This window comes from Xiphophorus couchianus, chromosome 11 (genome assembly GCF_001444195.1).
Source record: "Xiphophorus couchianus chromosome 11, X_couchianus-1.0, whole genome shotgun sequence".
In the NCBI taxonomy this organism is placed as follows: Eukaryota; Metazoa; Chordata; class Actinopteri; order Cyprinodontiformes; family Poeciliidae; genus Xiphophorus; species Xiphophorus couchianus.
The window spans coordinates 30,188,899-30,210,630 of NC_040238.1; the positions used below are offsets into that span (position 1 = coordinate 30,188,899).

Consider the following 21,732-nt stretch of genomic DNA (forward strand, 5'->3'; position numbering starts at 1 on the left):
TTCTAATGTTTTTTAGAAGAGCAGAAGTGAAATGCCAACTTCAGTTTCCTGGGACAAAACCAGCTTAGCTGGACCAGCATCAACTCAGGAGAAAAACTGGTTTAAAACATGCAAACACCTTTCCACCCTCACATATACACACACACACAAACACGCACACACACAAACCAACATAAAATGTTTTAATTCATCCTGAAATTATATTTATTCCTTTTATCTTTGGAATGCTATCAGTGATAGCTTTTATATTTATTTCTTGATTAGTCTTGATATGTAATTAATTTGCTTGTACATAGTTGTAAATTTCCTTTGTTTCTCTCTTCTCATATTTCCTCGTTTGGTGTTGCCATTGTCAACAGCTTTGAGGGTTTTTCCTCAATTATGTCTGGAACGTTTCGGCTTAAATTTCCCATGCTTTAAATAGACTGCAGCGACAGAAACTCAGTACTTTACAGAAGATCTTTATGAGTATTTGTAGAAAATCAATCTGGATTTTGTGACAAGGGAAAGATAAATAAGGCGTAATGGAATTAAACCTAAAATATTTGCCATGTTTTTGTAACATCTCAAAAAGTATCTTCCAAACTTAAATTGCTATTAAAATAAAAAAGAATTTTGAGAGTCAGTTTTCTCAAAATATGAACGATGATGCAGAAAATTTTGTTTTGCATGAGGTAAGTAACTGATTAACAATTGGTAGCAGGTACAATAAGTATTGATCAGGTCAATGTTTATGTTAGTAATTATATTTTTCATATTCTTAATGAAATATGTCTGTAAACAAAAATGTTTTGGCCTTGCTCAAGACCTTGTTGATGATGAAACTCAACTTTAATTTCTATCTGAAATTTAAGATTTTGATTGTCAGTTTCTTTTTTCCACACTTTAGAGTTTGAGTAGCACAATCGCTAATATTTCTATTGACATGAAATTTGCATCAGATGTTTGTAGCAATCCAAGTAATGCACACATGCAAAGAAATCAATACAATTTAGTCCACGAATGGGTTTATGTGCAATGAAGAGGAAAGGTGTTCAACAAAAAAGAACAGGATGTTCACAGAGAGCCAAGAAATCAGCTGGAATCTGTAAGTATTTAGAAAGTGTTTGTGCTGCTGTCTTTAAATAAATATAATCTTTCCTAATATTAGCTGACAGCCTATAGAATATTTTTTCTGTCAGACTTGAACCTTCAGAGACACATAAAGGTAATTTAAAAGTCAGCCTTCTGTAACCTAAAGAACATTTCTACGATTAAAGGACTGAAGTCTCAACAAGACCTTGAGAAATTCGTCCATGTGTTTTTCTCTAATCAAATTGATCATTACAACATCACAGGTCTTCCTAAAAAAAAATATATCCTCCAGTTGCAGCTGATCCAGAAAGCTGCTGCTGGCGTTCTGACTAAAACCAGGAGGATAGAGCCCAGTTCTGAAGTCCTTTCACTGGCTTCCTGTAGCTCAGACAATAGACTTTAAAATACTTTTTGTTAGTTTATAAACCACTTTAGTTCAGTTTTTATTCATATCCCAAGGGTGGATTGGTTTGCAACAATAACTGATACCCTATTGCATTGCTTTTAGTTTTTGATATGCAAATGATACCTAGCGTCCCACTTATTAATTAATAACATACATCTCACAATAGCAAATAAAATTTTTACCATAGAACACCATAACCTAGTAGAATAGGAGACATATTTAAAATAGCTTATTGTACCTCACCCCTTTGTTCAGGTAAAATAATTATACATACCCATATTCACACATACAGATCTGGAAAAAATTAAGAGCCCACTGCACTGAACCCCTTTGAAAACCTTGTGGTTATTCCATCAAATATTGATTTCTGAACTCTTCCTTAGTTAAAACATTATTATTGATGTTTCTAAATGAATATGACCTTTTTTTCTTTGCGTTATTAGGGGTCTGTAAACACTGTATCTTTATTGTTATTTTGACCATTTCTCATTTTTTGCAAATACAAAAGTTTTACTTGCAATTAGGAGACATGGGGGGAAGATTATAGTGACTTTACATCTGATCCATGCTCCAGTCTAGAAGGTGGCGGTAATGCACCTAAAAGTTGTTTGCCAACCGCCATAAAAAAAAAAACAAGAAGAAGAAGAAGGAGACATTTTGTTTGGGGGTTTTTGGCTTCTCGCCACTTAAAAGTAATTTCTTATTTACATTGATATTTCACTCATATTTCGGCTTCCCCGGGCTCTGACCAACTGTTTTGACGTTGAGGATGATTAAACCCAAGGCGGATAAAGGAAAGAAACGAGATAAGGCTCCGAACTGGGCAGCACGTGCTGGATCTAGCTAGCTAGCTAGCAAGCGACAACTGCAACAGAAGCTGAACCAGCACGTGAGCAGGATACGGGATCCTCTACCATCCTTGCTGCAATAAATAACCTGAGCAAGACGATGAATGGTAGATTTAACGATCTTGAAGCAACCCTCGCTTCGACCCAGGCATCTTTATTAAATCTCGTCGACCGGATTAAGGAGGTGGAAGATGCTACATTAGGGTAACCAGACGTCCCCGATTTCCGGGGACAGTCCCCGTTTTAGATGGCGTGTCCCCGGCTGACGCCGTTCCCGGAAAAGTCCCCGATTTTGGCGTTTTATGAATGAGGGAGAAAAAAAAGTTTCCTATAGATTGTTATTACGGTAGCCAGAGACTCCATATACCAAGAGATTAGGATTACGCTGCTTTCAGCACTATTGTTGGGCGACGAATGCAAGGGCCTTGGTATACTGGCAGGAAGGTGATGCTCAAAAACTGTCTGCAAATTCCCCCGTTGGGTGGCTATTGAAAGAAGTAGTGTTATAAACAGTTCTCTTCCGGCACTTCTTGTCTCAGCATCAATATCTCCTACAAATAGTGGAGTAAATCATTTGATTGCTTTAAATTGTTTGAAAATATGGAAACAAATGAAGTTACTGTAGGTTACCGGAGACCTCAGTTCATGGCCCAGTTTACCGTAACCATGCTTTTCCCCCCATCACTATCGGATATATCATTTAAAAATTGGAGACTGAAAGGCCTAACTACACTGAAAAAATTGTATATCAACAAAAAGTTAGCTTCATTTGCAATGTTGAGGGACTGTTTCTTTCTTCTGGATGCAGATTTTTTCAGATATTTGCAAATTAGAAATTATGTTCAAATTAACATCACGAATTTCGTATCTCTTCCGGAAGAAAATAAGATATGCAAAATGCTGTTGGGCTCTCCAGAATCAAAAAAATAATAATTTCAAGCTTTGTTGGCATCTTTGCAGAGCGAATTAATTTAGTCACAAACTCATTGAGGGCTGCGTGGGAGGAGGAGCTGGGCTTGCAGATTGGGAGTGAGGTCTGGGAGGGTCCGGTCATGTTCTATCAATGTAACGCAAAGTTAATTCAGTTCAAGGTGTTTCATAGACTCCACTATTCTAAAATTAAATTGCACAGAATATTCCCCTCAATATCTTCAAAATGTGATAAATGCAAGTCCGCTGATGGCTCCCTGTCACATTTGTTCTGGTCATGCCCCAAACTCTTCCAATATTGGTGTGACATCTTCAACTTGTTTTCTGAAGTATGTAAGTATGCACAATGGTTCCAGAACCCCAGATTGCATTGTTTGGATATTCTCCTTCACTTAGGAACCGCAGCATTTCTATGCAAACGACTGTCGTGTATGGAATGGTAATAGCTAAGAAAGTAAAATGAAGATTGTGGAAAACTGACAAGGTTCCTCAGTTTAAAATGTGGTTAAGTGATTTTACTGAGATTCCTCATTTGGAGAAACTATAATGTTGTGGGCTTCACTAATAAGTTCTGTAGTATCTGGCAGCCGTTTTTGGACCATCGTTCTCAGTCTAAGACTGACCGTGATGCTGCCACCCATGCCTTTATGGACAGGTAGTACCATCCTAAAGCGTAAATGGTGATCAGTTCAGTGTAACCAGTTATTTAGATAATTTCCCTGACTTGTTTTTATTATTATTTTTTTTTAGTTATTGTATGTTTTATTTTCATTGTCTTATTGGTAAGAGTATATTTTTCTTATACAGTAATGTATTAAATATATATGTATATGCTTCATACTCTTATGTATGATTTATGTACGCTGTATTTTGAAAACTTAATAAATATATATATATTAAAGGAGTTAGGAGATATGTTGTCAGTAGTTCATAGAATAAAAGAACAATGTTCATTTTACTCAAACATAAACCTATAAAAAGTAAAATCCGAGAACACCGACCATTTGAGTGGTCTCTCATTTTTTTCCAGAGCTCTATATACATATACAGACAAATAAAGCATTAAAGTACATTGTGCTCCCAAAAATATAAAATATGTATTCAAAACCTAAAAAGTGGTTTTGGTATTGCAGTCTAAGGGAAATTCAGCTCAGGAATGGCTGCAGGAAAGAAAGAAACCCGACCACGCTGGGCTCTGATCTCAGGCATCCTGAAGCACAGCAAAATGTAAAATCCTAACTGAAATTATTCCTTTTAGTTTGTAGTCCAACTGTTCTTTATTTCTTTTAATGGGGAGTTTTAACCACATAGAAAATGTGCTTCAATTAGAGGGAGCAAATTTTCCATTTAACAGTTTTTTACATGTTTTCATAGAATGTAATAGAGCAGAATATCCTTTATTGTCCCACAATGAGGACATTCAGGGTGTAACGTGCTGAAGGTTTCTGATTTGCTTAGTCACCTTGGTCTAGCCATTCCTGCATAGCTGTTTTGCTGCTGCTGGTTTCTTTGGTTCCTTCAGTTCGCTGCTTGTGTTATCTCCAGTTTGTTAAAGTGTCTATCATTCCTGCTTGTGTAGCTCCTTTTGTTCTTCCTAAATAACACACTTTGTTTGACCTTCGCTGGCCCGTGTCCAGCGTTTGAGCCCACCCAACTCACTCTTCCCACAGCATTTACCAATTCTGAGTGGCCTTCCCTTTCTCGTTTTAACACAGCGACCTTCCTTTATTGTTTAATTACAATGTGTGATAAATACCAGTGTAGGAAGTAGATAGTAGTAAATGCAATGTCAAAAGTTCACTGTATTTTCAACTAAGATAGATAAAATCCATTGTTTTGGAGTGAAATTGGGCTCAAACATCTAACATGAATTATAAAACATTCACATTGACAGATATCTTCTCCTGCTTGTTTTATGCATTTTTTTCTTTTAAGTTTTATGTCTAAGCCCCAAATTATTCATAACCCTTACAGACTTACTAATACTTCCATTCATACTTTCATACTAAATCAAAAAATAGGTAAATAAGCCAAAAAACTAAATCAAAACTACTTATTACACAAAAACATACCAAATCATTTATTTTATGTTAATTCTTTTATTTCAAATATATAAAATTTTGTTTTACAGTTATCCACAGGCCTATGAGACAATAAACTACGAGTGATGAGTTCTCCACGGAAACAGCTTTGTCGATAAGTCTTGTTTATGTTTGGCAGAGTTTCTTCAGCAGAAAGCGAACATTGTCCCACAACCTGTTTGTTAAGATTCCACCCTTTTCAGTACAAGCTGCACTTTTTCCACCACTTGCTGCGTTACTGTAAGCATTAATGACATTTCGAAAGGAAGAAAGGCAGTCATAACCACTGACTATAGTTATAATTATGGATTAAAAATTAAAAACAAGCAAAATAACAAGAAGCCACATGATTGTCAACGTTTACATATGATCACAAAAATCCAGATCAGAGTAGATTTCACATCTTACACATTGTCCAAATAAACAAAAAAACAGATGAGGATGCAAAAAAGAAATAATTAAGCAGTTTTTTGGTCTGAAAGCATCTCTAAATAATATGTGTGTTTATAAATACAGTTAATTCACTTTTCACAATATAAATGTTTCCTATGAAGACGACAAACAGTATTTCATTCATTCTTTCTGCCACAGTTTCGTTAAGTATCTTGACTCAAATATAAGACTTTTATCAAATCTTATCTTGTCTCATCTTTACCCGACTCAGTTCTGTGACTCTAGACGTATTGCTGCTTGTTGGTGTCCACAGAGCGAGCCTTGGAGTACCGATAGTCGTAGTCGTTCTCGTTCTTAGGACACGTGGCGCAGAGGAGCCCACCGCCGATGAAGAGCAGCGCCGCAGTGCCCCAGCCAATGTAGAGGGAGGCCCCCAACTCTCTCTTCTGAGCGCTGATCAGGGTTGGGTTGTAGAAATCCCGAATGATTGTGTTGGCGGTCCAGCAGACGGGGACGAGCACCAAGACGCCCGCGATGATGAAGACGACACCCGCAGCGACAGCCACTTTGCTCTTTTGAGTTTCGTCTGGTATGAAGTTGGTGCACTTGCCTCCCACCACGCCTAGCAGGATCCCGAACACTGCAACGATGATGGCGATGACGATGAGCGCTCTGGCGGCCTGAAGGTCTTGAGGCAACTCCAGAAGAGAATCATAGACCTTGCACTGCATCTGGCCTGTGCTCTGAGTCACGCAGTTCATCCACAAACCCTCCCATATGATCTGAGAGGTGACGATGTTGGCACCAATAAAGGCTGTGACTTTCCAGGTTGGGAGGGCGCAGATGATGATGGTCCCCAGTAAGCCGATAAAGGCCAACGCCATCCCCAAGATCTGCTTTCCGCCGGCCACCATGTTGAAGCTTTGTTGCTGTCTTTAGAAATGGAGTAGTCGTGTCTTCCTGAGAGACGGAGAGCTTTGTTTGTTGCAAGATGTGTGGGTAGTGGTTTAAATTGCTGGTTTTAAGGAGAGACAAGGTCAGAGGAGGAGCTGCAGTTGACGCTAAGCTGGAACTGGTTTGTGAGGATTCTGACCAAACCGGATCTCTTCACAACATCAATGACCTTAGAGTTTCGGAGGTACAATGAAAGAAATTCGCAGAAGAACAAAAATAAAGATAAACTAGGCGTTTCTGTTTGTTCTGCTGATTAAATTCAATTATAAAATCTTCAACAAACTGAAAAAATACAGTAACTACACAATTAAAACTAAATTAAACTAAACAGGGTCAGATCAATGCGGAAACTACAGCGATCCTTATTTAGTCAGCTGAAATGTTGCTGACTGCTTTTTCATTAAAGAAATCTACATTTTTAATACCTCTAGTGAAAGGAGAGCTGTATACAGATACATAATACAAAAACGGTTAAAAATCTTCTCTGTGACATAATGTTTCATAATTAATTGCATATCTAATCGATACTCTGTGTAATGCCATGCAGATATTTAAGGTTGCACGTCACAACTTCCGGCAGGATCACTATTCTGTTATCTCTGTCTCTACATTCAGGTTACACACAGAACACACAACCACACAGCTTTGGTTAGTGGCACTGTGGTTTGACCCTGAGCTCAATTTCAAGCCTCATTTAAAGGAGGTCACTAAAATTGCCCTTTATCATCTTCAGAATATTGCAAAAATCAGACAAATTTTATCCTTTGGAAATGCACAGATTCTTAGTGTCCTCACACATTGATTATTGCAGTGGTTCCCAAAGTGTGGGGCGCGCCCCCTAGCAGGAGCGCAGTGCCATTGCAGGGGGGGGGGCGCGGGAAGCTGTATGGATGAATGAAAAAAAAAAAACACAGTTACACAAAAGTGTTTCACTGTAAAGATGGTTTGTAGTTTGTTTTGTTGCAACCTGAAGTGTGAAATAAACTTTAGTGGAGTTTGAAAACAAAATATGTGTATAAGTTTATGTCTGGTTGAACGATGTGTGTGCCCAGTTGGTTTTATTTTCTTTTTGGGGGGGGGATTTTATTGTAATCAATTGAGGGGGGCAGAAAATCTTTGGGAATCATTGGATTATTGCAATGACTGTTTCCCTGGTTACCAAAAAAAAGTTTAGAGTCGGTTCTGAATGCAGCTGCTCGTGTTCTGACTAAAACCGGGAAATATGCAAAAACAAGCTGTCGTCCCTTCATTGGCTGCCTGTCAGGCTCAATCAGACTTTAAGATCTTGTTGCTCATCTACAAGGCTTTAAACGCTCTCTCCCGTCTCTGACCTTTTCCACTTATAGGTTTCCACTTTTCCTCCTTGTAATCGCACATCTCAAGGCACGTTTTTAAAATCCCTAAAGCAAACCAACCTACCTCAGGACTTCAGGCAGGCGAGCTCTGTGGATGTTTTTAAAGCTAAATTAAAGACCCGCCTGTTTACTTAGTCGTATTAGTTTTAAACTCTGCTTCTGTTTTACTGTCTTCTAGTATTATATGCTTTTAATCTGTTTTATTTTTGTCTTGATTCATTGTAGCTGATCAGCGCTTTGTGTCAAAACGCTTTAGAAGTAAAATCATTTTTTATTATTATTATAAGCATTAAAATAAATACAAAGTAAAAAGTCATTTTTTCCACCAAAGTAATACTTGATTTCTGTAAAAACTCCACAGACGGTGCTGTCAACAAGTATTTCCCCTTTACTAATAATTACTGTTTTTCCTTTTTTTTTGTCGCACGTAAATATTTCAGGTAATCAGACAACGAACTCTGGCCCACCAGGCAGGATTCTTTAAAAACATCCACATTGGAAGCTTTTAGCATGAGTGGCTTGTTCTCATCGGGTCATGAAGCAGTTTTGCCTTCAGCTTTGACTACAGACTTTGACTAGACCACTCCAAGGTCATTTTTGTGCCATTCAGAGGAAGATTTGCTGTGCTGCATAATGTAAATGTGCTTTGAGCTTAAAGTCACCATCTGATTGGTGGATATTCTCCTTCAGTTCTTTTTCTGAACTGCTGTGTGAGATTTCCACCAAAAATAATGGGGCATTATTTGCCCCTCAATCTCTCACTGGATGCGTTCTGAATCTTTTGTGATCTCCTGAATAAGTTACCTCGGCACTCTTCAAGTCATTTTGACAGCTGATCCTCTCTTAGGAAAATTCACCACTGTTCTTGGTTTTCGTTGTTGATAATAGGTCGGTATCGCTACCTTTTCTCTCTGCAACATCTTTATCTATTTCTTTTGAATGGGGACACAATGTGTTCCTCTTGTAGATATTTTAGCCTACTTCATGTTGCCAAGCAGGTTCCATTTAAATTATTTTTTTCTTGACATCTCTGGCAAAAATTAGAAACTGAAAAATGAAGCTTAAAAATAAAAAAATGGGGAATTACTTTTCACATAGAGGCAGGATTAGTTGGATAGCTTTTTCACTTAATAAAATAAATCATCTTTTAGGAATTGCTTTTTACACAGTTTATCTTTGTCTACTAATGAAAAATGTATTTAAATCGAAAGAAATATCATAAATAGGGCTTTAATATGTAAAAAAACTGATACAGACATAAGAATAATAAAGAACTTTAACCAAAATTCAACAAAATGTTGCATTTTGTCATCACAACATAACCTGAAACTACATGTTCCAATGAAACCAGTTTCAAAACACATGAAATCATCGTTTCATGTGTGCTTCATTCCTTTGGGTCAATTAAATCATTGTGCTTAGTAACGTTTCACTTCCTGCTCACCAGCTCCACCCTTTTCTCCAAAAATGGTCAACAGGAACATTTCAGCAGAACAACAAGATGGCAGCTAAATGTCACACCCAAGTCTTCAAAACAGCAAGTCACCAACTATTGGATGATGTCATCCAGTAGATGGTGACATCTCTGCTTCTGATTCGTGGTAAACATGATTACAACCTGTTCCAGTAAGCTTTTCTGACGTGGTTTCTGACACTTTATGTAAAATAGCAATATGAAACAGCTGTGTCAATTTAATTAATATTGTGTAATTAATATTGAGGAGGATAAAATTTCCTGATCATACTCCAAACCAGACACTGGAATAACCGCTTCTCTCCTATGATTGAGTTTGAATGTTTACGTATCTTTTGGTTTCAAGAAACTCCAATTTTACTGTTAGGAGAAGAATCACTGAATCCAAAAAGATCTGCAAATTGTTCAACCTCAAAGCTGCCATTCCCTCTTTCCCAGGATATTTCAGAAACCACAGAGTTGGACATTCTCGATAGATCATGGGTGTCCAAAACTGTGGCCCGGGGTCTATTTGAGGCCCTCATCATTTTGGGAGGCCCTTCACCACAATTCAAGAATGGTGCCAAATCACGCCGTCTCTCTAAATTGATCTGAGGTGTGTTCATGTTCCCATGTTTTTCTTTGGCGTTTTTGTTACGCCAACAATTCAGGAATCAGAATCTGCTTAAAAATTTGAGATCTGCCAGGATTACAGTTACAGGAACTTTACCTGTGTCTAATATTAAACTGTGTATTATTTTATATTGTCAAAATTAGTTCACAAATCATTGTCTGTGTATTTAAAAGCAAGAACTAAATGCAGGACATGTGTTGAAAATAGACAAGTACCAAAATTTTATTCATAACATACAAAACATAATGCTACATTCATTTGTAAAGCAAAGCAAAAGTTTCTGTAATTCCAAAAATGATAAACTAAAAGGTATAACTGTCACAATAAGACTTCACAGTTAAAGGAAGACAGCTGCTTAAACCAATGTAACTCCAGTAAACGCATAAAAAAAAGAACAAATATCAGAAATAATTTCAGCATTCAGACAACTCTGATTCTCAAATTCTTCAAAATAAAATTTAGATATGTGGAGAGCTTATAATATTTCATTACATTTTTTCCCTTCATGTCCTGAGTTGTGCAGTTACTTGAAGCATAATTTTTTAAACAATTGTCGTTTTAGTGCAATTATGATTTGAAATAAATGACAAAAATGGGGCTTCAATTAGAGACTCTATTTTACATGTAAACCTTCAGCATGTTTACGATGGACGGCACAGTGCAGATCATTCTTCTTCTTCTTCAGCATCTGTAGCTTCCTGTCAGGATCCCTCCTCCGATGACGAGCAGCGCTCCAGACGCCCAGCCGATGTAGATGGAGGCTCCCAACTCCCCTCTCCTCTCGTCCGTCGCCACTGGGTTGTTAAATCCCGTGATGATGATGTAAGCCGACCAGCAGACGGGAATGATGCACAGCACGCCTGCGATGATAAACACCACTCCTCCACCAATGCCAATGTTGGATTTCATCAACCTGTCGTAGCGGCAGAAGTTGGTGCACCGAACCCCAACGATGCTTAGCCCGATGGCCACAACGCTGACGCCAACGGAGGCACAGACGAGAGCCCGAGAGCCCTGCAGGTCCTGAGACAAGGCGAGAACGGAGTCATAGGCCTTGCACTGCAATTGACCTGTGCTCTGGATCACGCAGTTCATCCACAGACCTTCCCAAAACACCTGAGCGGTGACGATGTTGGTTCCAACGAATGCCGTCACCTTCCACATGGGCAGAGCGCAGATGAGAATCGTTCCCATGAAGCCGATGATTGCCAAGCAAAAACCAACCAGCTGAGTCCCCATTGTGTCGAGGCGAATGTTTCCCACAAAGCAAACTAAAAAAGTGGAAAAACTCAACCTTGTGTTGACCTAAAAATGTTTTTTTCAGCAGGTTTTAACATGGTTGTAAACGCGGTCGATTGTGTGTTTCTGTCTGTTCTTTGCAGCGTAGCAGGAATGAAAACCGCAGCTGGGAGGGACTGGATGTTTCAGGAAACAAGAACAGGTTTCCTGCTTGTCTTCATTCCTGCTTGACCTGAATAGTCCAGGGAAGAAAGCTCTTTACAAAAGTAGTACATGTGAAAAACCTGCTTAGAGATCCCAAACATCAAAGGTTGCAAACTCTAAATGCTCTGGGACACAACCATCACATTAACCATCATTCATCAAAAAGGAAAAGAAAATGTAATGTATATAGAGAGTATAAAAATTCTCTTTTTTTTTTTTTTTTTTTTTTTACATGTTGGTCTTCTTAAATGGTTCTGATTAAAGGTTGGGCTGAAAGTTCTGGCAGCCTGCAACTTGGGAGCGAAGATTTGGTGACCAAAGTGCGGCCCATGGGCCATTAACGGTCCTGTGAAGGATTTTGTGCGGCCCACCACCAACCTTGCTTCTAGTATGGAGTAAATCTTGAACGCAACTTTTTCATCTTGTATGGAATTACTTTCTACAGATAAATAACATCCCGTTTAAAAAAATGACATACAAAATATAGATTTCCAATCATTAACGTTTCTGCATTTATCTTCGCTTGGGAGAAACTAGAACCACAAATATCAACCTACATTTACTTAAGTAACTCCCAAATAAAACAATAAATGCAGAAAAGTTAGAAACTGCAATTGCACAAAACCTTTTAATGTTTTCATCTACAATGATTCATAAATCCACTTTCTACAAAATTCTCTGCCAGTCAAAACTTTGGGTGTCTTAGGATTGTGTACACACAATTTTATCTTTTGGGTGAAAAAACTGAGGTTGGCAATAGGCAGAACAATCTCTTTCGGGTCAGAACAGTTTTTATTTTTCAAGGAATTCCAGAGCAGAGTTCCAGGAAAGACCTTCCCACTGCAGCATACTGCAGAGTTATAATAGCCACTTCAAACTTCCAGCCAACCACAACACAGTTTTCTGATGGCACACAAAAAGAAAGTTCTACTCAACAAATGGAAATGACTCTTAAAATGCTGCAATAACAGGATTATGTTTTTTCTCCTTTGCTGCCCAGAGAGGACAGATGTCTCTGTTCTTGTGAAGTACATTCCAGACCAGACCCAGTGAGAGTTAAAGGGTTCTGAAGAAATGCAGCAGATTGAACCCTGAACCAAAGCGTAGGACTAAACTGTCCTGGCTGAATGTTCAATATTTTAGAGCTTTAAATTACAGTTCTGAATATTTTAGCTACTCTAAAAGTAACACAAAGTACCCACTTTACTTTTGTTTCTCAATTTACCTGTTATAGCATCCAGTCTGGATTTAACCAAAACTGTAGTTTCAGTAATATTTTGGTTTCTGTTACAGTGGATTCACCACAACAGGAGCTACACAGGTTGAGCTTCAAGTAATGCTCATTAGCTTGATGCTAGTGAATGTTCAAGCAGTGCTAGCAGTATGCATCAAGGTTAAACTCAGCTGTTGGCCAGCTTATTTACAGTTTATGTAATTAGTCAATTTTAACCGACACATGCTCCCATTGTAGACTGCTGCAAGCTTCTGCTTTCAGATTTAAAGGTTGTGACAAACCCAACAAGATCTAGACAAAAATTTGAGATGAAGAGGTTTTATTAAAAATCAGCAAGTTTAAGATTAAAACCCTGGATTGGACTTCAGTCCAGGTTCCTCAAGTCCAGATTTTCAGGAAACAGTCTGAGCAGTTTAAACATAGGCCCCTGTGCTGGCAGCCAAGCGTGGGGCAGAATATTTAACAGAGTAGCGGCTATCCTTCTGCTGCTGGCACCGACAGCAGAGGAGAGCCCCGCCGATGATCAGGAGGCTTGCTGAACCCCAGCCGATGAACAGCGCCGCACCAAGCTCGCTCTTCTGGGCATCATGCACGTTGGGGTTGTAGAAGGTCTTGATTATCTCGTTGGCAGACCAGGACACCGGGATGAGACACAGGATACCTCCAACAATGAAGAACACACCTGCAATGATGGCTACCTGGCTCTTAGCAAGGTCATCTTCAACGCAGTTGGTGTACTTTCCCCCTGCGATGGCTAGAAGGAGTCCCAGGAAAGCGAAGATGATTGAGATCACAACCAGAGCGCGAGCAGCTTGAAGTTCTTGAGGCAGAGCCAGCATGGAGGCATGAAACTTGCACTGCAGCTGCCCGGTGCTCTGCTTCACACAGTTCATCCACAGGCCCTCCCAGAAGATCTGCGCCGTCATGATGCTGTTCCCAACAAAGGCAGATACCTTCCACATTGGCAGGGCACAAACGATGATGTCACCAGCAAAGCCAGTGCTTGCAAGGAAGATGCCAAAAATCTGGAAGCCTGCAGACACCATCTTTGCTTCTGTTGCACAAAAGGTTGAAAGTCTCTTCAGCAGCAATGGATAATACAACCAATCCTCACCTGCAGCTTTAAGTATCCAAGAGGAAGCATGAGAGGTGAGTCTGACTGGCTGCCAAGAACTGATCAGCCTGACAACACCTGGGAATCAATCAAGCTGAGTGGCTCCACCTGAGTTCAATGGATGTTGGAGGCTACTTGCTTTTACTCGCGTCTGCTTTCATTTACAGGTAAAAGGGGATTAAAATGAGATCAGGATTTATTGTTGCATTTAATGATTGTTAATCTGTGTTTAAAAATATTTCTGTTCAAGATACACATGGAACAGAAATGGAAAAGTGCTTATTTATATGTATTTAAAATACCTTAATATGGTTCTATTAAACTGCATATACTGTATGTCAAATAGATAAATAGCAGCAGACTTCACAAACAAAAGTAGGCATTTATTTTATTTTTATTTTTTTAGTTTTAGTCCATTTAAAGTGGGGAGAATTATTCTTACTCATAAAATACAAGCTAAATTTGAATTGAAGTTGTGTAGTTTCATATAACCTGAACTAAAATCAAGCAAACAAATGGAATATAATGGACTTATGCCAAATCAATAACGTGGAATATCATCAAAATATTGTTTCAGTAATTCAGTTTAATAGATCAGATTTGATAGATTTGATTTGATTTGGCTTACTAATGTTTTAGTCCTGTTCTGATTCATCTGTGTTTGGTGACACTTGAAGCTCAAATACTGTCAGTTAGTTTATAGTGGAAATAATTTGCATCAAAAAGCTGGTGTTAAGTTCACAGTTATCAAATTGTAGGACTAACTTTAAAACCTTTTGGTTTGAAATTTGATCAGTGACATATGTGTCACAAACAATCTTTGTTGAATTGTATTTGCAGAAACATGACTGAGTGAGTGCTCTTTGCAGCAAACTATCTTTGACATATATTTATCTTGGAGCCTTCAAGAATTTGGGTAATTAGGAGAAATTAAACAGCTCGAGATGAACACTGTGCATGTACTTTATACTCTTTGTACTTTGGAAAACTTTTGTCCTTTTACAAAAATCAATTAATAGAAATGCAAGTTTATGTGGAAACTTTGTGTTGCGAGGACAGCACACTCCCCTAAAATCTTAAAAATACTGGGCTTCACAATCCCCTCGAGAATGAAGGCATCTCTTTTCAACCAGACTTTTTTTCCTTCCACTAAACTTTCCATCAATATGTAAAGTACAGCATTTTACTGAGGCCATGACATTCATATTAAAAGTATTTTTCTATTTGTTTTTTTAAATATTTAAATGCTCCAAGCAACTAAATGGAGTCCATTAATTTAGTTAGAACATAATTGTAAACGTGTTAAGATTTTATCAGTAATTTCTTTTTAAAGTAACAGAAAACATAACCTCCATTTTAGACATTTTCTTTAAGAATTTGCTGTTGTATTTTTTAAAATAGCTCATAGGTAAAAATCTGATTTTTTGAAATGGTCTTTTTATGTTTGTCCTTCATACACAGGCTGTGTCTTCTTTTTGTTCTCCAATCTGTTTTCTGGGGGTACTGAAGGGCCTCTTTATGTGTGGGGACCGCCTCTTGGCTCAAAGCATGATAGATGTTTATATGTGAGCACTGGTGCGAGAGCCCACCCCGGCAGACTTGCATAAAACTTCTTGGCAGCAGACGAAGTTTCAGTTGGTGGCCAGGCACAGAGGAAAGACCTGACAGAAACGGCGATGGCGTCTTTAGGGTTGCAGATTCTTGGGGTTGCTCTGGCCATTATCGGATGGTTGGGGAACATCCTGATCTGCGCGCTGCCACTATGGAGAGTCACTGCCTTCATTGGCAACAACATTGTGGTGGCTCAGAGCATCTGGGAAGGCCTGTGGATGAGCTGCGTGGTGCAGAGCACAGGCCAGATGCAGTGCAAAGTCTACGACTCCCTTCTGGCTCTGCCTCCAGACCTCCAGGCGGCTCGGGCCATGATCGTCATCTCCATCCTCTTCTCTTTCTTCGGCCTGCTGCTGTCTGTGGTTGGTGGGAAATGCACCACCTGCATCGAGGATGAAACAGCCAAAGCTAGAGTGTGCATCTCTGCTGGGGTTTTCTTCCTCCTGAGCGGAGCGCTGTGCCTTGTGACCGTCTCTCTGCCGGCCAACACCATCATCAAGGACTTTTACAACCCAATGATTCCTGATGCTCAGAGGAGGGAGCTGGGCGCCTGCCTGTATGTGGGCTGGGGGGCAGCGGGACTCTTACTGATCGGCGGGGCACTGCTGTGCTGTCAGTGCCCGTCAGGAAGAGAGCACTACAACGGAGTAAAGTACACTGCGCCGAAATCCACAACGCCAGGGAAGGAGTTTGTCTGAGCTGCTGAGCAACAGAGAGTCAAATTCACCAAAAGACAGAACAAACTGGTCTCTTTCTCAGAGAGGATTCTGACTAATATTGACTAAAACAAACTGATTTTCTGCTTGTAAAAGATTGATAGATTAATTCATTAAACGTTAGTATTCTGCAGTTATTTCCTTACTTATTGATTGTGATGATCAGTACGATTGTCTTTGTTTTTTACTATCTGAGATGCATTTTTCAGTGCTATATTTTATTAAAATAAATTAATTTTATGTCAAAAATGTGGCATGTGCTCTTTTTATTCACAAGTGAAATAGGTTTTTGGAGAACCAACTATACTGCCTTCAGTCAGGAGGTATGTCTGCCACAAAATTCAAATTAGGGAAAATGTTCTTAAATCTAGATCTGTTATTTAAAATGTTAGAGAAGAGGTTTTGAAAGTGAGGTTCGTGGGCCGGGTGAAGCTGTTCAGGAATTGTACATATTTCTCCAGCAGCACAAGTGGCTGATGAAAACACTTTATAAACTATTTCTGGTGAGATTTTGTCTGAAAATGTTAATAAAAAAATCAAGACCAAATGTGTTCCAAGAAAACCGTTGAGTAAAATAAGTTACCTACATTCGTGATCTTTGTAAATATTAGGTATTTGGGTTTTACTTGCTTATATTCTGCTTTCTTCAGAAGAACCTTTTTGGTTTTAACAGCATCTGTTTTTATTTTAATTCTTTACGTTGTGACTCTCATATTGGGTTTGTGAATAAAAGCAATGTCTGATTGCAAACAGAAACTTTTAAGTCCTTCGTCTTTTATCAGGTAGTTAATCAGCTACGCTTAGCAACAGGTGGGGGAGGGGCAGTCTCTATGCTCTAAACAGCCAGAGGAAGCTCCTTCAGTCACTTGGCACATTTCTTAGAAACACTGTCCCAGAAAATATTGTGGTTTTGAATCTGTAACCTTTTAAATTCTCGGTAAGGCTGAAATCACACACGCCCATTTTAACAGATGTCAAAGTGACACTGAAAGAAAAAAAAAAACACTTTTGTGGAAATGTTATTTTTGCCAAGCTGCTTTTTTAATGAAAGTAAAATACAAAAAAATTATGAAACACAAGGACACGTTTTATCATTACAACTATACATGTGCATTTTCTAACAAAACCCTAAGTAGCAGTCAAAGTTGAGGGTTTATATTCATTTACTTTTCTTTTTTTGTGTTTAAAGGTTTGACTCTGAAGCACTGAAGATGATTTTTAAAAGGTCTGTCCTCCTTAGAAGACTTGAAAAACGTCTTTTCACCCAGGGAAGTGAAAATATCCATTCCTTGAACAACTAAAATGGTTTCTCAGCAACGTGGATCCAAGCATAAGCAGCCCTCTGTCGTCTCTGCCGGTGACATCCATTTTACTCAAGACAGAAAAACTAAATCACTGTCTGAACACAACAGCTTTCCATTACAGCATGGCAAACATCTCATCCAGATACAGTAAATTCCCAGGAGGTTCCCCAGCTGGATTCCTCCGCTTTTTATCACAAGGAGAACAATTTCAGTTTTATTTACAGGGCAGATGAAGGATAACAAACATCTGTTGCTACATTCATTTGGAAGATATAGGAAAACCTTACAGTTATCTTTATATTATGCAGCTCATTTCATAAGCTTTGTAAAATATCATAATTGTCTAGAAAAAGTAAAGTTACAGCAATAGTACATATTAGAAATGCACCAATCACAGTTTTCTGGGCCAATATTCATGGTTTTCAACATCTTTATTTTTACCTACTACAGACATATTAAAGAAATCCAATATGCATCAAATTAATTGAAAGTAGTGATTTCTAAATTCAAAGGAAAACAAAGAAATTTCTGTTTTGTTTTGTTTTGGGTTTTTTGTTCTTAGACCCAAATGGAGCATCTTAGTACCAGCTGATTGTTGATGCATTTTTAGGTCAATAAAGGAAGTTGCTCTTTTTTGTTGCTCTTGTGTTTTATGAATTGGAAAAAAAGAGTCAGATTTTGACCAATCGGGGAAAATTAGCTGATTTCTATTTAAAGCCTACTAGTTGGAGAAACTATCACATTGTTCAGTTGACAATTATTTGCTAATTTATTATAAGAAAATTTTCCTTTTAAAAGGAAGACCTTTTAAAGACCTTTTAAAAACCTCAAGATGTATTAAAAGGTCTATACAACTACAAGTAAGGAACTAAATTAAATGTATTATTAGCTTTGTAATTAAAGATCTCTGCAGACAGGGGACTCACACATAGTCCACATTTGATGAGACTGTTCTTGCCAGGCCAAACTTTGCAGGTATGTAGGGTCTGTTGTCCTTTGGGGGGCAGTTGTTGCAGAGCAGACCGCCTCCTAAAAGTAGCAGGGCTGCAGAGCCCCAACCGATGTACAGCGCAGCGCCAAGCTCCCGTCTTTGTGCCGCCGTCACCAAGGGGTTGTAGAAATCCCTGATGGCATTGTGAGCTGACCAGGACACCGGAATCATGATCAGCAAGGCGGTTATTATGAAGATTACTCCAGAGACGATGCAGGCTTTGGCTTTGGATGCCTCATCGTCCATGCAGTTGGTGCACTTCCCTCCAGCAATGGCCATGAGCATGCCAAACACGCCGACAATCACAGAGATGATCACCATGGCCCTGGCAGCCTGCAGGTCCTGAGACAGCGCCAGCATGGAGTCGTACACCTTGCACTGCATCTGCCCCGTGCTCTGGACCACGCAGCTCATCCACAGGCCTTCCCAGATCACCTGCGCGGTGACGATGTTTGCCCCAACGAAAGCGGTGACCCTCCACATGGGCAAAACGCAGGTGAAGATGCTGCCTAGCCATCCAATAAAGGACAGGAGGATACCAAGGATCTGAAGACCCTGAGAAGCCATGATGAGCCCACAGGTGTTGACTGGTAGAAATGAAGATGATCACGTCTTAAATATTATAACGTCTTTTCTTCTATGTGGGTCTTTACATGCTCCGCAGTCACACCTGTTTATGAACGCGGTTCCTCAACTCTGAATCTTCGAACGTTTCGGTTGTGCAACAATAAATAGCCCTAGTTATGGTCCGGACTTCAGGGTGGAGTTTCTGTCCTACTGTACAAAAACAGGGGCAAAAACTGAGACCTGATACCTTCAAACTCTTGCTCATTGTTGTCTCACATACAACCTTCTGTTATTTGAAGCAAGGCTTCAAGATTGGGAACAATGGCTGCAGTTTGCAGTTGTGTTTGTCCATGCACTCCCCCGCACACATATATAGGTCAGCTTTGGCCTCAAGCAAATACAAACAGCAAGACTGCTGCAGTAGGTTTAGCTAAAAACAGATTCTTTACAAAATAAGGAAAGAGTGGAAGGTAATTAAACTTTACGCTGTAAGTCTTAGAGTTTTATTAACTTTTGTTTTAACAAGGATAGTTATGTCCTAAAACCAACATTCCCCCAATCTTTGTGTCGAAACCACTTCCTCCTCCCATTTTCTCAAATTGACCTTCATATTACACAAATTGGAGCAAGGCTCCAAGTTACACCACACTGTTAATATATAGCTGCTCTATTTTACCTCGTGATTATCTACAGTATTACATGCACAGAAAAAAATGCAGAGTCTAATTTCCCCATTACGATGGGGTAGGAACATTTCAGATAAGAGAACTAAACATAGATTATTTTCTCATTACAATCTTGTATAATTAACTTTTATAAGTGTTTACAGTCAGGGACATTATAAATACATCAACCTCTTTTTATTATTGCAAAACAAGTAGAAGTAATTATGTTTTTCAAACACAGACCTGGGTCATTTCTGTCAAGTACATAATTCAGAAAAAGATAATAGATGACCACTTACTGTAACTTCTCTACCAATGTGTGGGTATTTACATTTCACCCAGGATGTTTGGGTCAGGTGTGTTGTGTCTGTGTACTTGTTTAACTATTCTACTATTTAAGACTATTTTTGGCATATTTACTATGTCAGACCATTTCTGGAGACCAATGGGCCTTTTGGGGACCAAAGTCTGGTCCAATACAGTGGAAACTCTTATACCTAGTTAGGTTAGGTTTAGTTTTAAGCCTAACTAGAGCTCAGTACATTTGAAAAAGTGAGGACCAGGAAACTGTTCCTCCCTTTGTTTGGTGAACATTTTATATACAAGAACACACAAACAAAAGTTTGCATTCCTACCCATATTAGGACCTTTTATTGATGTCCATTCATTTTAGTATTTCCCTTAACTAGGTTTAGGTTTAAACTTAATATAAATATAATAGGTTTAGAAGTGTGGTGTAAATTAAGTTTTGGTTATAGGTTAGATTAAAAATATATTTGGAAGGGTTATGGAAAATGTCTGAATTAGTTATAAATGCAGTAACTAAAATGAATGGAAGTCAATACAAAGTCCTCAGACCGATAGAAGGATGCCTGTGTGTGTGAATCTTGTCTTACTGCTTTCTGGACAAAGTTGTAATAATTGTTGCAATGTGCAGGTGCAGATGCCTCACAGCTGACACCTGCACATTTCTAGGCTGGCATGGCAACCATTTCAGTTCAACTTGCGTTCTTTATGGGCGACATTTCCAATAAAGGTTTTTTTTTAAGTTATCACAAAGTCTTACCTGGTAAATTTAAATATGAGACACCTACATTTACTTGATGAACAAATATTACTCTTTTCTTCCAAATTTAAAAAAGTAAAAATCAAGCATATGGCATATGTTTATATTGATGTAGTGGAAGTGAAGTGACTACTTTTTTTGTGTGTTTTAATGTAAAATAATTTTGTTTGTGTTAAAGGAACACTTCTGATTTTTTATTTTATTTTATTTTGTGTGTGTGAAATTCTTGTTAGCAGTTTCCTCATCTTTAAGAGGCCAATATGTTATTTCCATATTCAGGTTGGCAGGACAGTGAGTAAATTCTCAGAGTGATAGAAAGCTAAAAACTTGATTGATTTTATTAGGTAATTTTATCATACAATGCTGTATTACATTTTCACAATAGCCAATTATTGTCAGGATCTGTGTTTATTTAGAGTTTTCTGTGTCCTTAAGTCTCTTCGTTGTCCTGTCCTCCCCTTGATTGTTCCCAGGTGTGTCTCGTCTCTGTGATTACCCTCCCATGTATTTAACTCCACCTGTGTTCCTTGTTCCTCGTCGGGTCCTCGTCAATGGTAGCTTCTTGGTCGTCAATGTCCAGTCTAGTCGTCCTCAGTGTTTCCTTGTGCCTGCTACTTGTTGCTGGACTTATTTACCATTAAAATCATCATTTTCATCTTACCTGGGTCCGCTGCCTCTGCCTCACCACCTCACACCCGCACTTCCTGACAGAAGGACCCGACCAGACTGAACGGTGAGGCTCGCTTCATGATGGACCCAGCTGCATTAAGGAGGTTCCCTCCAACAGGGCAGAGCGGCCCGAGGCGGAGGTCCGGCAGGGAGGACAGGGCGCTGGCTGAAGCTCTCGCCGAGCTGCAGCGGGAGCTTTTCCGGGGGACAAGACTGGTGTTGGC

At 39.0% G+C, this 21,732-nt stretch overlaps 5 protein-coding genes across 5 annotated transcripts; 1 reads left to right on the forward strand and 4 right to left on the reverse strand.

Moving 5' to 3' along the window:
- The first annotated feature begins 22 nt into the window (after positions 1–22).
- Positions 23–17,002, forward strand: LOC114152799 (claudin-like protein ZF-A89). Its single transcript, XM_028030834.1, has 2 exons — positions 23–26; positions 15,579–17,002. Exon 2 carries the CDS (start codon positions 15,596–15,598, stop codon positions 16,226–16,228), a length of 633 nt encoding a protein of 210 aa, XP_027886635.1. The 5' UTR covers positions 23–26; positions 15,579–15,595; the 3' UTR covers positions 16,229–17,002.
- On the reverse strand, positions 5,338–6,742 carry LOC114152800 (claudin-4-like). The gene has a single exon (XM_028030835.1). The coding sequence runs from the start codon at positions 6,644–6,646 to the stop codon at positions 6,014–6,016; it is 633 nt and encodes a 210-aa protein (XP_027886636.1). The 5' UTR covers positions 6,647–6,742; the 3' UTR covers positions 5,338–6,013.
- Positions 10,324–11,532, reverse strand: LOC114152803 (claudin-like protein ZF-A89). The gene has a single exon (XM_028030837.1). It carries the CDS (start codon positions 11,365–11,367, stop codon positions 10,810–10,812), a length of 558 nt encoding a protein of 185 aa, XP_027886638.1. The 5' UTR covers positions 11,368–11,532; the 3' UTR covers positions 10,324–10,809.
- Positions 13,108–13,967, reverse strand: LOC114152802 (claudin-like protein ZF-A89). Its single transcript, XM_028030836.1, has one exon. It carries the CDS (start codon positions 13,849–13,851, stop codon positions 13,219–13,221), a length of 633 nt encoding a protein of 210 aa, XP_027886637.1. The 5' UTR covers positions 13,852–13,967; the 3' UTR covers positions 13,108–13,218.
- Positions 17,003–17,257: 255 nt separating the features above from the next.
- On the reverse strand, positions 17,258–19,286 carry LOC114152798 (claudin-4-like). Its single transcript, XM_028030833.1, has one exon. The coding sequence runs from the start codon at positions 19,106–19,108 to the stop codon at positions 18,473–18,475; it is 636 nt and encodes a 211-aa protein (XP_027886634.1). The 5' UTR covers positions 19,109–19,286; the 3' UTR covers positions 17,258–18,472.
- Between the last annotated feature and the right edge of the window lie 2,446 nt (positions 19,287–21,732).

Bases quoted from the DNA above. Each gene is read 5' to 3' on its own strand.
- LOC114152798 (XM_028030833.1), bottom strand. From the start codon at position 19,108: ATGGCTTCTCAGGGTCTTCAGATCCTTGGTATCCTCCTGTCCTTTATT.
- LOC114152803 (XM_028030837.1), bottom strand. From the start codon at position 11,367: ATGGGGACTCAGCTGGTTGGTTTTTGCTTGGCAATCATCGGCTTCATG.
- LOC114152800 (XM_028030835.1), bottom strand. From the start codon at position 6,646: ATGGTGGCCGGCGGAAAGCAGATCTTGGGGATGGCGTTGGCCTTTATC.
- LOC114152802 (XM_028030836.1), bottom strand. From the start codon at position 13,851: ATGGTGTCTGCAGGCTTCCAGATTTTTGGCATCTTCCTTGCAAGCACT.
- LOC114152799 (XM_028030834.1), top strand. From the start codon at position 15,596: ATGGCGTCTTTAGGGTTGCAGATTCTTGGGGTTGCTCTGGCCATTATC.